Consider the following 21,485-nt stretch of genomic DNA (forward strand, 5'->3'; position numbering starts at 1 on the left):
TTCTGTTTAGGGTTTTTATTTCATGAGAGGTTGTCAGGCTAAACAAATACAAAATTACAGTCAACTTCTAATAAAACATTGCAGGTGTTTGAATCAGCACTATTTTTAGGATTTTAAATTAAGATATCATGTTACTATGTTAACATGTCAAACTGTGTGATGCCTAGTCACAGCATCTACACTACCTTTCTTTGGAGTGATCCTGGGCCCAGCATCAACTCTGGCCTTCCCATCTCTTAGCATCTATACAAGACACAGCCAGGGTCACACCATGTCTAGTATGCAACTTATGTGCCACAACATTAGCACTTCAGTTACCTTATATGTTACCATTAAGAAAAGAGCTGTTTCAATCAGTAGCTGTGTGTATGTGTACACACCTGTGCAAAGGACATGCAGTGGGAGTCGTCCTCCACACTACCCACAACGGGTGAAGGGCTTTGCCCATTCAAACTCGGGAATCTCATCACATCTAAGGCAACAGAGGAAATACTACTAATTCACATCTCACATCGTAAGCCATGAAGAGCTGATGAGAGTAAAATATGGGAAATTGAAGTAAACTGAAAAGGAAGAAGGTGCTCCTACCAGAGGAAGGACTGCTGCTCAGGGGTGAATGAGGGACACAAGTGAAGTCAGGCTGGGTCGGGAGACTGCTGCTGTGAGGTGGAGAACCAAATGCTGGGAAATGCTGAAGGTTCTCCAATCCAATGTGCACCTCAGGATCTGTGGGGAGATGTGAGTGCAAATATATTGTCATGGAGTCCTGGATAATCATTTATAGCTGGCATTAAGAACTGCTCAGCTGTACTTACATTTTCCCTGCTTTTTATTTTCCTCTATTTCAATTCGCTTCTCTCTGCGCTTCTCGTCCCTCGCTTTCTTCTGCCTCAAGCGCTTCCTTTTCTCCAAGTCATCTAAAAGGTTGCAGAGACATTTTCTATGAAATCTGTGCTGAAATTGTAAATTCACATCATAAAAGCAAGAAAAGCGCTCTGACCTGCAAACATGTCCAGAGTTTCTTTAGACAGGATTGGTGGCTGTAGGGCTAATTCACAAATGCTGAACTCGCATGTGAGTGGCAGATGAGCCAGGTAGCGATGCCGACGGCGAATATCCTGCAAAAAAAAACAATATAATAGAAATCATTCAAAGCAATAATAGTGTGTGCCATTGTCAAAGCACTAATGCTAAAAAATTTACATTGTTCAGAAAACAAAAACAATTCTATATTTAAGCTTGAAGTACACTAACTATTAAAGTATCCACTATGGCTACAATAAAAATGTATGAACATTATAATATTGATTTGTGTTTCTTTGTTTTCTAACCTCAGTGACTGTGTGTCCCACTATCTCTACCACTGTACCAGTAATAGAGTCAGGACTGGCCTCCAAGCTGCCATATTCGCGCAACAGGCAGCGTACATTCACAGGATGCAGGAACATCTGCTGGCAGTCATCAGCTGGATCAAGAAACATGCCAGAAGAAGGAAAGGGTGAAAAGAAAATGTCTGAGCCAGTACTGAAACTCAAAACATGAGGAAAGAAACAGGCCAGAAAGCCAGGAAAAATAAACTTTGTGCCACTTTTTAATGGTCAAAAACAAGGACATTCTGGATTGTTGTGATGACTAATGCATACAAGGTTGCCCAACTTTTAATACTTAAATAGAATTTGTCCCAGGTCTTGGAAGTTTACAATTCACAATTTCTGCAAAGTAACATTTCCCTCTCAGCAGCCAAGCTGGACACAAGTTCAACTTCAGAGTTTGGTGGGCAGAGCAAACCCTACAAAGGGCCAGAGTGCAGGGAAATCACCAACCTTGGTAGAAATAATAGTAAGGTCCATGCACCACACTGGTTGAGGGGCGGCCTGGCTGCGCCTGGTTGGCAGGGCTTTCCTCATCAGACTGGGGCTCTGGGACTGAATCCATCAAAGCCTCCGGGGCTTCTTCCAGCACACACTGCAGAATGCCTTCAGGAAAACCTGGCAGCTCTGCAGCAGCATCCCCTTGGGCCTCTGCAACCTCATCATCAAATGCAGAGGAGTACTGCAGCACAGGCTGGGAACAAAAAAACACAGAGGTACCTCTTAACAACCATATGTACAATCAGGCATACCATATAAAAATTAATTATGGGAACCAAGTACCAAGTAAAATAATTTGATCCTATCACCTTTCAGACATAATAGAGAACAAAAAAAGTGTAGCAGAAACCATGCATTTTCAGTCTCACCTTGGCACAGGTGATGTTAGTCACAACTTCCTCTGCATGAGAAGAAGGTTCTTCCAGAATAAGAGAAGACAAGTCAAGGCTGTCTCCTGCATTTGCTTTCTTCTGCTTCAGAAGCATTTCCTCTCGCTCCTAACCACAAAGATCTGCAGTTAGTTAAATGCTCAGTTTGCAGCTTGCACGGTTATACTCTTAGTATAGAGACATACAAGAGAAAATGTATTGGTTTTACTCTCATTAGCATGGTAATAGCCCATTTTTAGCTATATAAGTGTTTTTTCATAATTATTTTCATGCCAGCTTTACTTAATTTTTTGTTCACTAGCTACTGCCTATTCATTTACAACTGCAGATAAAATAACCTAAATGTCTACCACATAGCTTTGGTTACCTGCAAGAGACAAAGGGCACTCTGTATGAAGCAGCCTTGTGTGTCGTCCTCCTGGCTAAGCTGAGCCTGCAGGGCTGCCTTCTCCTCGGCTACTAAGCTCAGGACCTGTGCTGGGGAGGTCAGCAGCAGCTTGGAGTATGGGCTAAGACATGCGTCTAGGAAACATACAATAACACAGGCTTAATGACAATGGAAAGGAAACTTCAAAACCATCCTGTCACCTTAATTATTACACATGTATACCACTGAAAATTATAAAGCGGAAACACCTCTCCTGTAGTCCTATCTACAAGACACAATAGTGACTCATTCTGTAAAATAAACCAAATTCTTCTGGGACATAAAATATATGTAAAAACTGCCATTCAGTTTAATTACTATAAAACATTCTAATGACAAAAACGCTAATATAGAAAAATATCCTTCACTCACCTCCAAAGCGAACAGGCTCTTCCACCTTCACCCACTGAGAGCTAGGCATGGCTACCAGAGCCCCCTTTTCCCTCTGCATCAGGCGCATGGTGATTACATCACCAATAGCATGCTGCCTGGTCTCCATAGCAACCACACTGCAATAAGAACTTGAACGTTAGAAGCACGAATCTTTAAAAGTCAATGAGGTGAACGTCTTTTACGTGTCAGTTACCTCTTGAGGTCAGCAGTGTGAACGGCCTCATAGCAGATGGGACACTTGGACCAGCTCTTGTCACTAAGAGACAGGTAATGCAGCATGCATGGCCAGCAGAAGATGTGGCCACAACGGGTGATGCGAGCCGCCACAGGAGGGTAGAGGCAGATGGGGCAAGACGGCACCTCGTGACTGTAGATGCGCTGCATACAGACACAAAAGGGTAATCAATATGTGCATTACTATTTAAAAGAATGGGGCCTTGATTATACTGGTAGCACAGCGCCACAGATGACGAGCACTTACCACTTGCTGCACACAGTCCCAGTTAACCAGAGTGTCTGGATCAGTGAAGTGAGCCTTGTAGTCCTGGTCATCAGTCACAACAAACTGGCAACTGAAACACACAAAGCTGTGTTGACCACCATTGTTCAGCCTCTATGTTATGTTATTAACAGTATGAGGGGATGCTTACTTGGCCTGCAGAAAAAGCTCCTTGTTGAAGGGCTTATGCTTGTGGCCCCATTTGTTTCGGCGGCCCCAACAGGAGTGACCTCCATCTCCAACACCACCATTACTTCCACGGGGTTCAAAGGTGAAGTTCAACAGGTGGTTCAAGCTTATCTTTTTCGGTCCAGCAAACTGAGCCGGGCTAAACTCGGCCCGGCGTGTTTCTGCTACCTGGAAAAGCAAGAATGACGAAGTAGTATTCTTTTTAATGCATTGCTTCTTCACAGAGTTCAAAAAGTCACTTATATTTTTTTTAATTACTCAGCAGAAATATTTTATATGTCAAAGAAAATGTTTTAACCAGTATATACAACGCTGCCCTTTTAAAACCAACCTCCTCACGTCGTCCTCCACCTGTAACTCCATACTGTCGTCCTCCACCTCTCTGAGGGGGTCTCTTGTCAAAATTCTTGCTTTTCTGTGAATTGGTACGGCGAGGGCCTGGGAAACTGTCGGTTTTAGGAAACGAGGGCTCACGCTTGCGGCTGTACCGCTTAGAGCCTCCATTATTTTTGCCTTCTAAAATTGAAGTAAAAGCATGGGTTAGTTACAGGAATACAGAAACATCATCATTCAATATAAACATCTGCATTTTGCAGCTGTCTGCATGCATGTTGTTAAAAAATTCACTCTAGCTGGTGATGTGCTTGGCAAGCGACCTGTATGTGGATTGTGCATTTCCAGTTTCAAAGTGAGGTGTTCACCATTTGTTGAAACCACAATCAAATATACATCTTTAAGAAAAGTTTTATTAATCCCCAAAGGGAAACTCTGGCTATTCGTTCTTAATGATCATATTTAGACATTCTTCACTAGCAAAGGAAGAGTATTTTACTCACAAAGTCAACACACAGGGACATAAAAAGTATATATAAAGTTAATTTATTCAGACAAAAAAAGTTGTAAACAGGAATGATAAACAACCAGCAGAAGGTAAGTGTATATTTATGCACCAGATGACTGTTAAACTGTGTCGATGTGTCTTTGCATCCATACAAATGATAACTGTGGTGCTTAATAAATACGTGGGCTGTGTGGAAACAGATACAGCTCTGGGTGGTTTTGACAGCGTCAGCCCCAACAGATAAACACCCTGTGCACTACTGCTAGGCCCCAGCAGGCCACAAAGCGTCGAGCGTGTTCAGCCTCAAGAGCAAACATTGAGTTTGGCAAACATTAAGTGGCATTTGTGCTGTCGACTGCGGGGTTTTCACCTGTTTTGGGTTTAGATTCGCCCGGTGTGGGGCCTGTGGAGCTGGAGCGGGGCGGAACCTTGGTGCTGGTGCTGCTGTTGGGGTTTTTCTCCATGTCTGTCTCCGTGCAGTGAGCGGTGCTGAGGCCGAGGTCCGGGCAGAGAGCCGCCGAGCTCTCTAGCATCAAACAGAAAAACGGAGGAGGAAAACAGGCTGCTGTGAGTGCGGGTCAGGCGACGAAGGCCCTGATTCATTTCTGTCAAACGCGGAGACCCCATCACGGCGACATTTTGACAAACAAACCCGAGAAAAAATATAAGAGACACGATTTCGGCGTCTCAAGTTATGGAGGTTGTTGAAAGTGAGGACGAAAGCTCACCAACACGGGGCCAAGACCCCAGAGTTTAACTTTTTTCTCGCTGAGTAAAACAATAAGCCCTTAACAAGGCGTTAAATGTTTTCCAAAGGTTGGAAAACGTCACAATAAAAAGATTTTAGCCAAAAAATATATCCGCTAAAACGAGCTTGCACTAATGGCGACGGGTCGCCAGACAAGAACCTGAGAGACCCGGATGTTGCCTATACTGCCTGCAAATCTTATTTCGCAGAGACCCAGCTAGGTATTGTGGGAAATGTAGTGTGTGAGCTACCCTGCAATTTCACTTCGAGAGTACCATGGGTAAAAAAAACAGGCTGAATTTCATATTTTTAAGAGTCAGTGTCAATGCCACTAAAGTAGAGAAGCTAATGCTCACTGAATTTACGTAACAGTGCTATTTTTGACTAAAAATATAAATACTCAGAGTTGTGGGGTCCAGACAAGATTAGACTTTAGCTAGTTAATTAACAGTTAGTGGTGCAATATACTGAGACTAGGTCAGCGTTGTACTCTGGTCTTGAAGACATTACATGACACTACACTGAGCCTCAATGTAGGTATCTGTCCATTTTAATAAAACATGTTTACCAACTGTACACCATTACACTGTCTAATATTTTAATGGTCTACACAAGTGTGTGCAAAAGTTCATTTTGTGGACACCATGACAAATACATTAGATTCAAAAATAGCCCTCCAATTTCAAAACAAAATACAGATGAGCATGATACATAGTATAAATATAAAACACACTCATCAAAATATATAAACTGCCTCTTCAGAATTAGGCCATAGTCATGTTTTGCAATATCAGCAGTGTTATTTACAGTGACACTTAAAACAACTAAGAGATAGTAATTTACTATTAACATTAGCTATGAGGATCAAATGCAGACAAGCAGTCCACCCTGCCAACCCAAACTATTTATGGGACAAACATGAAATAATGTGTCTGTTTAAGACAGAAAGTTTTCTTCAGTAAAAAAATGCACTGAGCAGCTGCGACAAACTATGTTTCCTCAATAGTATATGCTTCATATCTTCCTTTGTGTCAGTCCTGTAGCAAAAAAGTCAGAAACAAACAACTACATAGCTGCTGTTTCTTTCACTGCACGTTTTGAGGTTACTCCTCTTCATCTTCCTCACTTTCTGGTTCATCTTCAATTGTATCCTTATTTCCTCGAGTTAATGAGCAGCTCAGAATTGCTTTGTGAACCTGCCGTTTTTCTTCTGCAAATGAAAACAAAGAGCTGAGATCAGTCAAATGACACCTTTCTTTGTCAAATTTGAATCCAGTTTCCAGGAAAGACTGTAATGCAAAGTTCAAATGGATCTTATGTTAACCTCCTGTGAGATTTATGTTCAGCATTGGTAAACATTTAAAGTTGATAGCATTTTATTATTGAAGAGATGAAAAACCAGATAAGCAAACAAATTATTTAATGAACAACCAACTATAATTGCAGAGTTCAGTATGAGTAATTTTAGATTTAAATTAAATCCCATACCTTCGTTTTTACATTTGGGGAGCATTTGATGGAGCTGCCGGGTGTTGTATTGGACCAGAAACTTCTGGCATGTCCTAATAGTTCCTGGGAAAAAAATGAAATCATTCCTGTTCAAATAATAAACTGAAAACTATGTCTGAGAATTTATGAAATAAATGTGGACATTTTTCTTACCTCCCACATGCAAACAGTTCAGAAAACATGGGATTTTCTGTCTGTGCGTTTCAACGCTGGTAATAAAAGGCAACGCAGACCAGAGGAGTTTGTAACACCTTTTCGGGAATCTCAGGAATACTATTCCAGTGTGGGCATTTAGATATTTTACTAAAAAACAGGCACGACAGACGACATGGAATTGCTGTTAATACATCAATGCAGGAGAGTAATATCAATCAGATTCATTATACATAAAAGATTTTTTTTTTTAAAACAGCACAAAGTAAAACAAACCGGGACCATTATGATGAGGGAACATTTTGTATAGTTTTAGTGTATTTTCTGATATCTATACTTTTATTTTGACCCCATACCAGAGAATCTGATGCTGCAGAGCGCTGCTCCATAGTCTCCGTGTATGCGGGCCACCGCTGCCTTCACCGCCGACGCTATAGCTCGGTCATCCAGCAGCAACAGGCGGCTCCGGTCTGACACGATGACTTCGCACAGTAAATACCTGTCGACAAAAGAGGTACCGTCAGAAATGCCCTGTCGACACATAAATCATAAGCAAATGGTACGCAAAGAGCACGTTTTACCTAGACTTTAGTCGCACCATGACGGCTGCTGTCTTCTTCCGTGGGAACTTCCGTCAACAAAACTGTCTGCTTCCCAGAGGGGCCCACTTGCGCCACACGCTGGGCACTAGTAGCGGTGCTGTACTCGCTAAAATCAGTACGAATTCATCAACACACCCAGACTGTTCTCCCAGCCGTGGACCAAACCCTAGGAGGCTAACATCACCCCACAACATAGAAGGAGTCGCAGATAACAGCTTGTCGTTTGGGAGAAAACTAACAGGAAACGGGAAGGCCTGGGCGTTAAACTATTCTTGCCCCTCGGTAACTATGACAACCGCCATCGTTCTCAGCCAATCATAATCTCTGGTTTGCACGTCGCGTACACGTTTAACGCCATCTTGAAAATACACCCGCAGTCTGAAGCACAACAAGTATTTTCATCAGAGCCGCAGGGTCCGGTATGAACGGTCCTCGAAATACACCGGCGCAAACAGTCAGCAAGGGACACACAAACGCAGACACCAGCCCGGAGAAGGACACCAGGGAGCGAAAGACCGGGGGAGGAATGCTGAAGAAACTGAAGTCGAGACGCAGTCAGACGGATAAGTGGCCCGCGATCACGGAGGATGAACTCCGGGCTCTGGGAAAAGATATTACCCCGGACCACGTCCTGGGTCTCCGGGCTGTCACGGAAGGTAAGTTGTGATACTGAACGGAGTCTTTAATCTCGGTGAAATCCCCTGCTCCACGGGGCATCGTTTACTCAATGCTAACTGTGGCTAAGTACTCAGTTATTAAATAAGGTTAGCTAGGTCTACTAGGTGTGATAAATGTGACCAGTGTTAAAGTAGGCCACAGTCAGGCCACTAGTTGTTTTGAGTTGGCCCATCCATATTCTCATTGTTTACCAAACATAATATGTTCCCAGAGGCGTAGCTAAGAATTTGGGATCCCCAGAAGGAACATTGTCCTCAGGACTGAATGGTGTTAAAAAGAGCAGCAAAACTATATATGAAGTTATATATGTTTTTCATACACTTAATGACAGCTTAATATATGATGTTGATACAGGCTTTATTTTAATGTTCTCTTTAATAATAGCCGGTTAAGCTGATAATCATTATTAATCCATTTAGTAACCAAGGACAGGCCAAGATTAAACCTGGGTTAAAGTGCTCTCCCAAAGCTGGTGTCCATTACAGAGATAATTTGCCAGGTAGGAAGGTGCACCATGAGTTTCTGTAGTTCCAACAGCTCCAACATAGTGAAAAGCCTCGTCTTTACTGGAGCACTTAGCATCTTTTTCACTTTCTTTAATTTTTTTTAAAATTTTTTTAGAATCTGAATCACAATCAACTTTATCAGCTCAGTATAGTTAGGCACACAAGGAATTTGACTCCTGGACAGCAGCTCTCAATGTGCTTCATAATCAGAAGAACTAAAAACAGGGGAGAAAAAAAACTGTTATAAAAGAATAAAGCTAGAAATATACTGTTCAGCATTATTATACATTTAAATTTAAGCCAATAAACTTATTGCCACACACTACATGGTTACAAAGCCAGCGTATTACAGTGGTTGCCTGTCTCCCAACATTAAGCAAGCAAAATAGATATTTTCATACAACTTTGTTTCTGAGCTGTTGAAATTGTCATCACCTTCCACTGTAATAGTGACTGTACTGCTTAAACCCTCTGAGTCTTAGTCCAGGGTCTGTCACCAGACACTGTGTCTACTACAGTTGCAGCCAAAGCTTAATGTCTCCCATTGTTCTTGGCCTTTTCCCGGACCAGGCGAACAATGGCGCTACTTCCCTTCAGTCTCACTACACTTAGCTGAAAAGCTGGGGGCCTGTGCTATAGCATTAGTCACAGATACTGCAAGGTGCAGGAACCAGAAAAAGGATAGTGAAACCCTAGCTGCTCATCAAGCACTATCTCAGTTCTCTGAGTACGGGCAAGCCGTTGTACTTCAAAGTATTTAGTGACTTGTCACAAAATTCATCATATTGAACTAGTAAGTCTAAAAAACACCAAAGATTAACTTTGTGGGAAACTGGACAGAAGAACTATTGTTACCTTGCTGTCAGATAATAAACTCATCTGTAAATGTTTCTCTTGACATGAACTCTCACTTCTAACGTCTTTATTTATTACTACAGACTATCTTTGCAAACCTGAAGACAATATCTACAACATTGATTTTACACGTTTCAAAATCAGAGATCTGGAAACAGGGACAGTGCTGTTTGAGATTGCCAAACCTCCTAACAGTGGTAAGTGATGTATTAACTTTTGATACTCCACCAGGCTTAATATTTGTAAATTATCTGACATACTCAAATGAAATGCTAAAATTATGAGTTCCCTTATAGATCCAACTATTCATAAAGTTTTGCTCAGACATATTTAGTTCTTTCACAAGATATTTTTTCTTGTACAGCCAAAGTTCCATGAATTAGTTAAATGTTATTTCCCAGGTTACACACACTGTCACACCTTGCTGTTAACCTTTTCTAAGATGGCCATTTTAAAGACGTATCAACACAGATAAAGTGGTGATGTGCCATCATAGCCTCTAGTTGTTGTACAGTCAACAAAGTACTGTTTCACCAAGCATGAGAACGTCGGTTTTCCTCAGGGGGATGCTGTATATTTGCTGTATCTGGTTTGCTTTCATCTCCAGCTATATTTATTTAAGGAAACACAAAGTCTCACGAATGGAAAGAACACTTCAGCAGTCTTGACATTTTTATTGCTTCCTTTTTCCTTGGAACACATACAGTTGCTTCAGAAAATATCAAGATCCTTTTTTGCACTTTGTGGTGTGGATTTTAATTTGACATTACTCTTTCATACCACTCTATATCAGTGCACTCAGTTTTGTTTTTCTGAATAGCTTGTGGATGAATTATGTAAGTAATTTTTTCAACTTTTAAACAGATACTGTAATGTGTATCTTTCAGGAAATATGATAAATTATGCAGCTATATGTGCTTCCACTTGTAATGTTTCCCATTCTGTTCATATTGGATGGCAGACAGCTTAACGTGTTTCCTGTATTAGGTCCAATGGAGAGTGAAGAGGAAGGTGGAGATGTAGACATCAGTGCAGGACGTTTTGTCAGATACCAGTTTACACCAGCCTTCCTAAAACTGCGCACTGTTGGCGCAACGTACGTAAACCCTTTCACTGCATACCAGTCAGCTTTTTGTGCCGTTGGTCTCCTTATAGTCGTTTGTAAATTTTGTCACTCTTCTTTGTGTTTCACAAATACAGTGTGGAGTTCACAGTGGGCAACCGGCCCATTAACAGCTTTCGTATGATTGAGCGCCATTACTTCCAGGGACGGCTACTGAAAAACTTTGATTTTGACTTCGGATTTTGCATTCCTAACAGCCGCAATACATGTGAACACATTTATGAATTTCCCCAGCTTCCAGACGACCTCAGTGAGTTCTAGCCTATTTTAGTCAGCCATTCATGCTAATGGGTCAATATTATTCACAATAATTCACATTTTAAAATTTGTTCCTTTGTTTATCTTCCCATTCTAGTTCAACAAATGGTGGCACATCCTTATGAGACCAGATCAGACAGTTTCTATTTTGTGGACAACAAACTCATCATGCACAACAAGGCAGACTATGCCTACAATGGTGGTCTGTAATACCTGAATGGAAAGATTTGTGCAATACCTCCAAGGGAATGGTTTGTTAGATTGCAACCGTCCAAATGGGTGGGGTGGGAGAGAATTTTTTTTTTTTTTTTTTTTTTTTTTGTCTTTATGAACACTCCTGTGAATGTGACAACATTCTTGAAAATCAGTGGACCACATCTGCCTTCATATGAAATAGTCAGTCCATTCATCAGTACCTCATAGAGCTCAGTTTCTGGGACTCAGAGGAATGTTCTGTTAAATATTTCTGTGTTGAATTTGACTGAAACCTTTTTGTTCCATCTCTTGCTTTGTCATACAAGGATCATGTTACTGCTTGAACACTTTGCCTTAAGTTTCTTGCCGTCTCTGCTGGAAAGGGACAGTCTAAGTCAGAGACCTCTCATGGCAAAGCCCATAGTTTGTGTTAGTTATAACTACATTTCCTTAACTATATAGATGTTATCAGTTGATCTTTATTTGAACTACCTTTGGCAAGTGACAATTGTGTTTCCTGTGTGGAAAAGCGAGCATTAACTAGCCGGTTTACAGTATTGTTAGTTGTAGATGATGATGTAGCACTAATTGACATTGTTTGAGAGTCTTTACATATCCAAGTACTATATCAGTTGTTCATGTCAGATATTTAAGCTTGTTTCCATTTTGTATTGTACATTGGTAGGTCTCCTTAGTAGGAAATTTTAAAGTTCAAAACAGCATGTGCTCTCTTACGATTTCAGGTGTCATATTCATCCTGCTAAAATCATTTACATTTACATCTTGATACATATTGGTTTATATGGCCTTCACTCATGTGTCATCAAAGTTTCATCCCTTGAGGTCAGTCTTTTTAGTTAATTTGGCATAACAGCACTGTGAATCCCAGTCACCAACTGTTTGGTATACTTATTAACCTGGTTATTGAGTGTATCTTCTGCTGCTCTGCGCTCAGGTTCTCAGTCTACCAATGAATTACCATAGTAGTGCACAACATGACAGTACAGAGTGATGTAGCTTGATATATTTTTAATGAGGCAGTAGGGAAGATACAAACATTGACTGGTTTCTATTCATGGAAGCCCTGTTAAAAGGACCATACTTGTGGTTTGCATATTTTAAGCTATTTACTACAAATTGCATGTTTCCAGTCTGCTTTACAATCAAATGCAATTTTGCATCAGCCTTGCAAAAATCCCACTTGAGCTTCTGATGGACAATTGTTGATAATTTATCAGAGAGGTGTTGAAGCTCTGGCCATTTAGGAGGCTGCCATGCTGTTAAATTGTTTTGCATATAACCTGATGTATAAGTTGCTGTTTAGCTGATTCTGATGTTGAATGTCTGTAATTTACTGAACACGGTAACAGACACTGCTTGCAGTGTCATTTCCAGTCTAAATAAATTTATATCTTTTTGATTTTGCCATTGTGCATGCAATACTGGAAATCACTGGCTACCTAAAAGACAGGGAGTAATTCTAAAATGATCAGTACTGCTCTAACAGTAGTATATATGTAATTTGCAGTAAATCAGCCAAATTATGTAAAACCACTTGAGTATGAAAAAAATAATTTTTTTGATGCTTAAATGATCTGGACCTCCTTTTACTGTGCATTGTAACATTGATTCCACGTGCCTTTTGTCTAGGTGCTCATTGTGTGTGTGTGTGTGTGTGTTTTAATTTATGAGAGCCTAGTGCTTCAGCCACCTGCAAGGCAAACTGATCTTTCTCCAAACCGAGGAGGTGAAGGGAAGACATTTCAGCTCGTCACTGAGTCAGGCTGTCTGATGGAGACATCATGCAGAGTTTCTCAGTACTGCCATGTGTGAGATGGGATGTCTTAAAACACGTGTTAAGACATTTTATATACTCATCATGTTCACGCTCATAAAGAATGAATGTTTTACAGTGACAACCTATTACAAAGCCCAATGAATGACCTTAAGACATGTGATATCAGGCATACACTTTGACAGCCATAGCCATACAGCCTTGGTTGTTTTGTCAGCTGGACTCGGTGAATGTAGCTCAGTAGGACTTCTGGTTAGCAGCACTGGTGGTGTATCAGCTGAGAAGACTAATATGTTTCACCATATTGTATCAGTCAGTGGTATTGGATCTTAAATTATGACGATCTGAATGCCTTGAGAAGTGGGTACACTTTGTATATCTGCACAAAAAGACTAAATAACTAACCCTAAAATGTTATGGATCCTGTTGCATGGACTCCTTTTTTTATATTGATTGATATTTCAAATGATACTTTCATGTTGTAACAGATTTATTGTAAATAAAAATGGCTGATTGTAAAACATTCACATTGAAAACGTACTGCTTATTACATTAAATTGGATTTACAAAACATTTATTTTTCTTCATATCTGCTCTTGTTTTAAAATTCCTCTTAAGTCGATCGATAATAGCACGTAATACATTTTTGACCACACAGTTAATCTCTTGACGAACAGACTACGTTACCCAGAATCCTCAGCTTAAAACACAACACCAGCAACACGTGTTTTATCATGGCGGCTCCCTCTGGAAAGACGGTTGATGTTTCTGAGTCGAGCAGCAGCAGCAGCGACGACGACGAGGAGGAGAAGAGGAGGTGTCAGGAGGCGGTGTGGGAGACACGGATTGACAAGAACCAAGGTTCAGCTGTTTCATGTGTTTGGACAGAGAAATAAACCAGTAACTTTATTTCTTCCCAGGAAGATAAACAGACAAACACGACATTAGCCTGATGAAAGCCACGCTCCTGTTTCTAAGTTAGACAAGGGGCGATGGTTGGAGCTGCATGACTGACAGAAATAGAAATATTAGTAAACATTCATGGGTCTGTAAGTTAACCTCTACTTCTGCTTTTTAACTTTAAGCCCCTCTGCCCCTAACCCTGCTGGTCCACAGTGTCACATTACTTCATCACATGTGTTTTATTTCTTTTGTTTGCTGCTGCTTTCTTTCTTTAGATGAGGACAGCAGTGGGAAACAGTCCAAACGGTGCGTATCCTCCTCATAATAACCACAGCCACTGTGTAGGAGGCAGCAATAATAATAATAAGCTCTGTATGTTCAGCACTGGTACCTTAGATACTCAGCTTTTTAGCTTCAGATATGAAGGTGTGTGAAGCTAAATGTACTCCTGTCCTAACCAGCTGATAGATATTAAGACTTGATGAATGGTAGATGAAATGTAAACTCAAAAGCTTGAAAGATGGTCTTGCTGTGCGACAGTGTTGTTGTAGCTGACCATGAACATGACGGCAACGAGCTCCAGGTCACCCAAGGGTTTCGAACACACGTCGCTAAAAAGCTGGGGCATCTCCTGGACAGGTAGTTTATGCTTTAAGCATTTCGACTGATGTATGGTTTCACCTCGTGAAGATGCACGTGTCTCATACATGCTGTGTGTGTTACTGTCAGTTACGTTACAGAGATGCAGACAGAAACGTCATCTTGTGTGGCATCAGTAAAATATGGTGATGATGATGATGAAGGTAAAGTTTCTTTTTTTTTTTTGTTGTGGACTGAATTGATGGGAATTTAGCTTCACCACTTTGCACACAAGCCTATCCAGGTCTTTTTCTTCTTCTTCTTCTTTCAGGATTTCGTTTGTTTTCCACTTCAGTCCCAGGACAGACAGCTCAGGATACTCCAGCCCCTGTCAAGCGTCGGCCTGTTCCCAGCTCAAGGTTCTTCGTCTTTTAGATTTTCTAAAATGTTTTGGTTTTTATACTGCTGGATGTAACCGTCTACCTTTATCTGTCCCTCACAGCGATAGTGACAGCGAGATAGAAATGAGGCTGAGAGAGGCAGCGGTCTCTGTCAAAGATCTCTTCCCCCTGTCAGCACAGTCGTCTACGCTGTCACCTCCCACAGCAGAGCCTCCCTGCCCGGAAAAAATAAAGAACAAGAAAAACGTGGCAGAGGGAGAAGAGAGCCAAGAAAAAGTGAAGCAAAAGAAAAGGAGGAAGCGGGATCAAGAAGAGGCGGTGCATGCAGACTCTGCAGATTCACTTCTTAATTCTCAAAGCAATGGTGTGCATGGTAACACAGAGAAGGAGCACACGCATATCAAAGTAAAACGGAAAAAGAAAAAGAAGGAAACAGGGAAAATCTTTTAACTAAATTTGTTATGACTCATCTTTTGCTGTTGAATGGGTTGTTTGTCCATGTTTGTTACAAGCTTGAAATCATTGGATGGTGAAATATTTTCAAGAAACTGTAGAAAGCATTTTTTTTTTTTATTAAAAATCTTTTAATACCATTGTCAGTGGTTTTTCTTGAAACAGTTTTTACTTTGTCATTAAAAAAACACTCATAGGAGTTTGAAAAAAGCTTCAAGGCTGTGAGTTAAATAATGACAGCAACATGCATTATCTCAAGTTTCAAGTGAATTTCCACTTTCTGATTATAATAAAACATTACTTTAGTAAAAAGTAACATTTCCATCTTGATTTTCAGTTGATTGTCTATCGAGGGCAAGTCTTCTCTAATGTTGATCCTTGTTCGTATTACAGTGGCATAGGGTGTTTGAGTCAGTCTGTCAAACATCGAAGCTGAGCTGTCTCCGTGGCCCCTGACTCCAGGTTTCTCTGGAGTGGCATCTGTCCATGTCCACCTCACCCTCCACACTCCTGAGCCCAGCTGACAGTGAGGAGACTATGTTGCCAGAGCACCTCTACTGTGCAGTAGAGACCATTTGTGTAGGAATGTATGAGCTAATGTCTGTTGGTGAAGGTGATAGGAGGTGAGACTGATGGCTTGTTGTTGTCTGAGAGGCAGGGTACAGCTCCAGGCTGTCTGAAGAAGCTATTAAAAAAACAATTAGATCAGTTTATCTGCGCTAAAAAGTTGGTAGCCAAACTGTTTTGATGACTCACAGCCAATGAACAATTAGATTCTATTAAATAAAGCTGAGTCAAAATTATTAAAAGGTATCATATAAATGGCATAGGAAGCATATTATATATTATACAGAGAATAACTGGGTTAGGAACACACTGTAGTCAATATGCTGCTGAAATATAAACACACCACTAAAGGAAAGAAAAAATAATATTCCATCAGGGATCTGCATTCATAGGCTTTTTGGACAATACATAATCTTTTAAAGCTGGTTTGCAGACAACCTATAAATCTATAGATAGTTTACATGTGTTGCACCAAAAATATATTTTAATTAATTTCCAGCTTTCTGAGTAGGCTGATGATGTGTTTTCCCCCACAGACTTACAGCTGCATTAACACATTCCTGCTTGTGTCATGCTGAACAATAATGTGGCTCTGAAACTGTCAAAAAGTATTTATAAGTTGGAGGCCTCTTTGGATTTGTCCTAACTAGACATGACATTGACTATGATGTCGACATACAGTTGTAGTAGGTTGTACTGTAGGTCTGAAGGAGTGAAGCTGTATTCACAGTTTTCTACCTGGCACAGGTGTGTGTGGTTGCAGGTGTAGAGAGCCTTCCTGTAAAGGTGGGTCTTCTGGCTCCTCGTGATCTGCTGTTAGAATCTAAACAAAACAGTAATGAAGAATGGGTGCAACCTAAAAGGGATTATTTGTGTCCTAACAGACAGACCCATGTACCTGTCTGACAGCGGTGAGGCTGGTCAGAGTCCCCAGGCTGCTGCTGTCAGTGATGACCATGGCCTGAGACAGCAAGCTGGATGAGTGGTACTGAGGCGACTCTGACTTGTACACTGAAATGAGGTCCAGATGAATGAATCATACTCAACATAACATAATAAACTCATGTCATTTTGTAGTTGTAGTCTTACTGTGACAGGGCAGCTGTGCCATGGTTGCCATAAAAGGACTGGCACCCATGTGACTCTGCAGCTGCTGCGATATTGGCTGCTGGGGAGAGCCGTGAAGCTGCTGCTGGAATGAGATTGGCTGGAGAGTGGTGAAACCAGCTCCCACATTGTTTATGACGGGCACAGTCTGAGGCTGTGTGGAGGCTAAACCTGTGAACCAACATGCAAAGACACTGATCTCCAAACTTACTGTTTTAATTCTTACACAGAAAAGAAAGGAATCTAGAGAGCCAGTGTTACCGATGAGAAGTGAGGACTCCCCCAGGCTCATGACACTGGGCAGTGAGGCCATGATGAGACCCTGCGAAGATGCGGGGGAGGCAGACAGACTGTGCAGAGAGGTCAGAGTGCTCACTGGGGGCAGGGGGCCACCACCGGACACCTGGGACCAGAAGACAACATGATTGTGGTAGCAGCCCTGGATACAGGTGGTCTACATTATACACTAATGAGGAATCATGACACATGCTCTCACTGGCTTGGGGTTGTGGTTATCGAGGAGTGTGTGGCTGGGCTCCAGCTGGACGGGGCTGACCACCAGTCGTCCTGCTCTCTCACCTCCGCTACCTCTGGCTGAGCTCATGGTGTCACATGGTATTTGCTGGCTGTATTTCACACCTGTAAAACAACAGAAATCAGTTCCCACCACACTGACTGATACTTCACACATACATGGAAGCGTGTATATGAATATGAGCAGTGCAGTCATGTCTGTAGGTGTGGGCTGGTTTATCACCAACGGATCAAAAAGACAAGAAAGGCTAGTGATCCGACATAGGCAAGTCGTGACAGAGCACTCCCTCCCTCAGACAGAATTTTATTTCATTCTTAAATTCCACTTTGTCTTTTAACTCCGTTCATGCTCGGCTGGAGGTTGTTAGGGTATTACCATGCTCAGGACTTGGTGGAAGGTTGGGGTTAGAAGATGAGATGGACTGGTTGGTGAAAGGCGTGTCGAGGGCCAGTTTGTGACGGAAGGCCTCTTCTTTGCGGCGGTTAGCGAACCAGTTGTACACCCGGACTTCGGTTACCAAGTTGGAACCAAGTCCTGCCAGCTGGGAGGGCGACACTCCCCTCTGGAGACACTCTGCCCTAAGAGACACAGAGCACACTGGTACATGGCTTTACATTTGACAGGAGTTTTGGAGATTTTTTTCCCCAAAATATTGTGTTAGATCAGTGACCTGAAGTTATTTAACATGGCACAGACAGACACACCAGGGAAGTTAGTTACTCTAAAAGCACAAACTGAACAAAGTTAAGAGTTGGAGGTGATTTTTGTGTTTCTGTTTTTGTCTAAGGCCTTTTTGCTCAGTTGGAGAAAGTTGGTGTCAAGTATTTAAATCAAAATGTGAGGAGTTGTGCGGTTGTTTATGCTGCACTGTTCTGACTGCATCTACACAGTCGTGATGTGTTTTTAACTGTGTAGTCTTTGTCACCGATCAGAAACTTTGATTATTGCTTATGTAGTCACCAGATCTCACCTGTTACACTCCTCCACCAACCCCTCCCTCTCCTCCTTGCTGGGGTTCTTCTGTCGTTCGTAGGCATGGAAGAGGATCTGCAGGGACGCTGGACCCCACTTGAACCTGTTCCTCCGTCCTTTCCTGGTGTCTTCTCCTTGCTCCTCCACAGATGCAAGGCCGTGTTTGGCATTGGTAAATTCTAGAAGGAAATTATGTTGTTCATGATGTTCACTGTTTCTTGCGTTACTTTTTTATCTCAGTATCCCAGAGAACTGATGCATGATGAATATCTGAACTCAGAAATTAGGATCTTTGCAGCTCCACAGCTGCTTGTGTACTCACGCTGGCTGATCTCACACTGCTTCTTGACGTACCAGGTGTACAGAGCAGCTCTCTTCTGGTTCTTCATGGGTGTGCCTTTGTTGAGGTGCTGGGAGAGGTGGGACTGGTTGAGTCCAGTGGACTCCACCACCTCTCTCTGAGGGAGGTTGTGCTGCTGCATGTAGCTTTTCACCATTTTTGCAACATGCCAGGGGTCTTCCCTATTCAAGACACACATATGTTTCACTTGAACTTGCCTGCTCCGTATTTTTGTGCCTTTCTACTTATTTGACTAAAGTGTATCACTTGTTCTTCTCCAGTATTTTTATGGTAATCCTGACAGGTAGTAAGTGCTTAACAGGCACAGTTTGTCTCAACGTCAGACATAAAACATGGCCACTGAGAGGGAAGTAGAGAGACGCTTATTGACAGAGAGAGATAAGGTAAAGGACATGGGGGCAAAGTCCAACCCTCTCAGATCACTAAAGGCGACACTGTGTAAAAGGTTTGTGAAACCTAGTTTAACACTTTCTGTCAAGACGGGAGCAGTAAAAATACACAATTGGAAAAACATCTTTAACTTTAACTCATTTAAATTCACCCCACAGATGTTTTAGAGGTATTGTATTAGTTAGTAAAATGTAATGTAGCTCCTTTTCAAGGATTTTTAAAAAGTTAATAATTTAGTATGTTGTCCAATAAATGTACTGTGCATCCAAATATTCAAAATCAGGTCTTAAAACTGAAGGGAAAAATATTACTGATGTGTTGTGCAAACACAGCCTCACATGACCCGCTCCATTAATCTTCACCAATGCATGTAGCTTATTTATTAAGAAATTGCCAGAGAATAATGATGGGGTGGGTAATTAGTAACTAGCAAAGGAGGAACCCTCTTTAAATTCCCCTCAGAAGCCAGACTGCAGAGAGAGAGAGACAGACAGAGAAGCAGGAGAAGGAGGGAGGAATGGTAAAGACAGGGGAATCAAGTTTAAGAAGAATAATAAGGAATAGAGAAGTTTGCAGGTAAACTGTTGTTTCAAATCTCAGTTGCTCAGTTTTGACAGTGTACAGTTGAGATTGTTGTGTGAGTAGCGTTTAGTGAGAGATTAAGGTGATTTTTGCTGTTGTGGATCTGGGATCTACTTACTGCAGTAGCTGGTCGACTTCAGTCCTCAGTCTGGCCGTCTCCTCTGGGGCAAGCTTCTCAAGCTCTCGGAATATAGGCGGTGGGAAATCCATTTCTCCTTCCTCTGAGCTCTCTCCATCCACCCTCTCTCCCCGCTCTGTGCTCGCACTCAACCTGTCCCTCTCCAGTTCACCCATGGCTTGGACCAGGATTTCCTGGGACAGTCCAGACCCCAGCAGGGCCCAGATCAGCTGCTCTTGCAGGGCGGTCAGACGGCTTGGCCTCGCTTTGCCTGCCCCAGGCTTCTCCTCTCCCTCCATTAGTCTGGTGCCTTGCCTCGCTACTGGCTCACAAACAAACACTGCTATCATGTGCACTACTACACTCAAATGGCAGCCAGTCAGCCAGCGTTGGGCCTCATTATGTCTGCAGTGCCTCTTCAGCTTAAGAGAACTCGTACTTTCATTTTCCCCTGTGTTGAATTTCGTCCCGATGTGTCCTGAGCTGCCTGGTTTTAGCTCTCCACCTGCTGTTTTGCTTTCAAAGGTCAATTTTCCTTTTTTTTTAACCTTCCTCCTCTTCACCCCCTCCTCCTTACATGCGCCCTGTGAACTTTGTCCTCGCTCCCTCAGTCCCCAACAGTGACCAAAGTGCAATTTAAAAACAATAAATAAATGTGAGGCGATGTTGCAGCTGAAAGCAGTGCTCCAGAGGCTACAGCACACTTCTCATAGCAGACAGACAAAGTCAAGTAAAGAAAGGGGGAACATTTTGAGGTGCGCGTACGTGTGTGTATATTTCTGATTTCACAGTTAATCAGATTTTTGTGAAATACAGAATAGCTGTTCCAAAGATGTTCTAAACTTTAGTGTTGAGACATGAAGTTAAAAATGTTTAATCATGATGATTTTAGGCCAATGTTTTACATTATAAAGGCACAGACTAACATTAGATTAACTAGCAGAGACATGGCACTAGAGGGCGCTGTTGGGTCATGTACACATGAGAACCCAGTTTCGGGACACACCATTACACCCAAGTTACTCAGTGTATTTGTGCTGAGGTTTAGTTCCATCACTTGGCGTGAGATTAACAGAGAGGTTAAAGGTCAGCAGTGTTAGTGTATGTGACTGGTTGGTATACGTATGCATGTATGTAATCCACACAGTAGGTAACGTGGTGGTGGAAGACGTACAGAGTCTCTGTTTAAGTAAAAGTACCAAGACCACAATGTAAATATACTCCATTACAAGTACCATAACATACATTTACTTAAGTAAAGGTATAGAAGTAATATCACAAAATATACTTAAAGTATCAAGTCTGTGTTATATTATTATATATATATGCTGCTGTTTGATTGTAAACACTACAAATGTATTTGAAAATAGAATTTTATACTTTTAGTTGTTGATATGGATCAAGGTTAAATGACTAGCTGTTTAAAATATCTGTAAAGTGTAACTTGTAAGATTCACAAGATAAATCTGAGGCATGAGATGATTAG

General features: G+C 41.7%; 5 protein-coding genes across 7 annotated transcripts in view; 2 read left to right on the forward strand and 3 right to left on the reverse strand.

The window, feature by feature from the left end:
• The window catches only part of rnf10 (ring finger protein 10), a 7,945-nt gene extending 2,408 nt beyond the window's left edge, over window positions 1-5,537 (reverse strand). The window contains exons 1-15 of one of the 2 annotated variants that reach the window (XM_026322408.1): window positions 4,980-5,537; window positions 4,100-4,284; window positions 3,731-3,936; window positions 3,562-3,652; window positions 3,274-3,458; window positions 3,060-3,196; window positions 2,628-2,782; window positions 2,240-2,368; window positions 1,824-2,064; window positions 1,332-1,465; window positions 1,001-1,118; window positions 816-917; window positions 589-726; window positions 381-472; window positions 186-243 (exon numbers count right to left, since the gene is read on the reverse strand). In XM_026322408.1, the coding sequence (XP_026178193.1) occupies window positions 186-243; window positions 381-472; window positions 589-726; window positions 816-917; window positions 1,001-1,118; window positions 1,332-1,465; window positions 1,824-2,064; window positions 2,240-2,368; window positions 2,628-2,782; window positions 3,060-3,196; window positions 3,274-3,458; window positions 3,562-3,652; window positions 3,731-3,936; window positions 4,100-4,284; window positions 4,980-5,142 (2,134 nt within the window). In that variant the 5' untranslated portion in view covers window positions 5,143-5,537. The remainder of the gene's footprint in view (window positions 1-185; window positions 244-380; window positions 473-588; window positions 727-815; window positions 918-1,000; window positions 1,119-1,331; window positions 1,466-1,823; window positions 2,065-2,239; window positions 2,369-2,627; window positions 2,783-3,059; window positions 3,197-3,273; window positions 3,459-3,561; window positions 3,653-3,730; window positions 3,937-4,099; window positions 4,285-4,979) is intronic. The other variant, XM_026322409.1, reaches the window with a different exon arrangement.
• A 348-nt stretch (window positions 5,538-5,885) lies between these two features.
• On the reverse strand, window positions 5,886-7,777 carry pop5 (POP5 homolog, ribonuclease P/MRP subunit). The gene is made up of 5 exons (XM_026321290.2): window positions 7,601-7,777; window positions 7,376-7,518; window positions 7,020-7,169; window positions 6,846-6,929; window positions 5,886-6,567 (listed from the first exon to the last, which is right to left on the reverse strand). The coding sequence occupies exons 1-5, from the start codon at window positions 7,618-7,620 to the stop codon at window positions 6,461-6,463; spliced, it is 504 nt and encodes a 167-aa protein (XP_026177075.1). The 5' UTR covers window positions 7,621-7,777; the 3' UTR covers window positions 5,886-6,460.
• Window positions 7,778-7,905: 128 nt separating this feature from the next.
• Window positions 7,906-13,606, forward strand: unc119b (unc-119 lipid binding chaperone B). The gene is made up of 5 exons (XM_026321289.1): window positions 7,906-8,277; window positions 9,744-9,857; window positions 10,648-10,756; window positions 10,861-11,033; window positions 11,139-13,606. The coding sequence occupies exons 1-5, from the start codon at window positions 8,043-8,045 to the stop codon at window positions 11,249-11,251; spliced, it is 744 nt and encodes a 247-aa protein (XP_026177074.1). The 5' UTR covers window positions 7,906-8,042; the 3' UTR covers window positions 11,252-13,606.
• A 153-nt stretch (window positions 13,607-13,759) lies between these two features.
• c9h12orf43 (chromosome 9 C12orf43 homolog) lies at window positions 13,760-15,457 on the forward strand. 2 transcript variants are annotated; one of them, XM_026321287.1, is made up of 6 exons: window positions 13,760-13,892; window positions 14,210-14,240; window positions 14,475-14,573; window positions 14,664-14,737; window positions 14,845-14,932; window positions 15,016-15,457. In XM_026321287.1, the coding sequence occupies exons 1-6, from the start codon at window positions 13,766-13,768 to the stop codon at window positions 15,362-15,364; spliced, it is 768 nt and encodes a 255-aa protein (XP_026177072.1). In that variant the 5' UTR covers window positions 13,760-13,765; the 3' UTR covers window positions 15,365-15,457. The 2 variants fall into 2 exon arrangements, with proteins under 2 accessions (XP_026177072.1, XP_026177073.1); XM_026321288.1 differs by having other exon boundaries at window positions 13,762-14,080.
• A 45-nt stretch (window positions 15,458-15,502) lies between these two features.
• Window positions 15,503-20,528, reverse strand: hnf1a (HNF1 homeobox a). The gene is made up of 10 exons (XM_026321286.1): window positions 20,000-20,528; window positions 18,871-19,070; window positions 18,547-18,727; window positions 17,952-18,154; window positions 17,538-17,680; window positions 17,303-17,444; window positions 17,024-17,212; window positions 16,833-16,945; window positions 16,673-16,757; window positions 15,503-16,052 (listed from the first exon to the last, which is right to left on the reverse strand). The coding sequence occupies exons 1-10, from the start codon at window positions 20,347-20,349 to the stop codon at window positions 15,922-15,924; spliced, it is 1,737 nt and encodes a 578-aa protein (XP_026177071.1). The 5' UTR covers window positions 20,350-20,528; the 3' UTR covers window positions 15,503-15,921.
• Between the last annotated feature and the right edge of the window lie 957 nt (window positions 20,529-21,485).

This window comes from Mastacembelus armatus, chromosome 9 (assembly GCF_900324485.2).
Source record: "Mastacembelus armatus chromosome 9, fMasArm1.2, whole genome shotgun sequence".
Lineage (NCBI taxonomy): Eukaryota > Metazoa > Chordata > Actinopteri > Synbranchiformes > Mastacembelidae > Mastacembelus > Mastacembelus armatus.

Excerpts from the sequence above, each read along its gene's own strand:
- pop5 (XM_026321290.2), bottom strand. The coding sequence starts at position 7,620 with ATGGTGCGACTAAAGTCTAG. Across the intron at positions 7,170-7,375 it reads CTGCAGCATCAGATTCTCTG|TAAAATATCTAAATGCCCAC; the intron begins GTATGGGGTCAA and ends CCTGTTTTTTAG. Across the intron at positions 6,568-6,845 it reads CCCCAAATGTAAAAACGAAG|AAGAAAAACGGCAGGTTCAC; the intron begins GTATGGGATTTA and ends TTTCATTTGCAG.
- unc119b (XM_026321289.1), top strand. The coding sequence starts at position 8,043 with ATGAACGGTCCTCGAAATACACCGGCGCAAACAGTCAGCAAGGGACAC. Across the intron at positions 8,278-9,743 it reads TCTCCGGGCTGTCACGGAAG|ACTATCTTTGCAAACCTGAA; the intron begins GTAAGTTGTGAT and ends TTATTACTACAG. Across the intron at positions 11,034-11,138 it reads CCAGCTTCCAGACGACCTCA|TTCAACAAATGGTGGCACAT; the intron begins GTGAGTTCTAGC and ends TTCCCATTCTAG.
- c9h12orf43 (XM_026321287.1), top strand. The coding sequence starts at position 13,766 with ATGGCGGCTCCCTCTGGAAAGACGGTTGATGTTTCTGAGTCGAGCAGC. Across the intron at positions 13,893-14,209 it reads ACGGATTGACAAGAACCAAG|ATGAGGACAGCAGTGGGAAA; the intron begins GTTCAGCTGTTT and ends TTCTTTCTTTAG. Across the intron at positions 14,241-14,474 it reads AGTGGGAAACAGTCCAAACG|TGTTGTTGTAGCTGACCATG; the intron begins GTGCGTATCCTC and ends GCTGTGCGACAG.
- hnf1a (XM_026321286.1), bottom strand. The coding sequence starts at position 20,349 with ATGATAGCAGTGTTTGTTTGTGAGCCAGTAGCGAGGCAAGGCACCAGA. Across the intron at positions 18,155-18,546 it reads TTGGTGGAGGAGTGTAACAG|GGCAGAGTGTCTCCAGAGGG; the intron begins GTGAGATCTGGT and ends TGTGTCTCTTAG. Across the intron at positions 16,758-16,832 it reads GCCTCACCGCTGTCAGACAG|ATTCTAACAGCAGATCACGA; the intron begins GTACATGGGTCT and ends TGTTTTGTTTAG.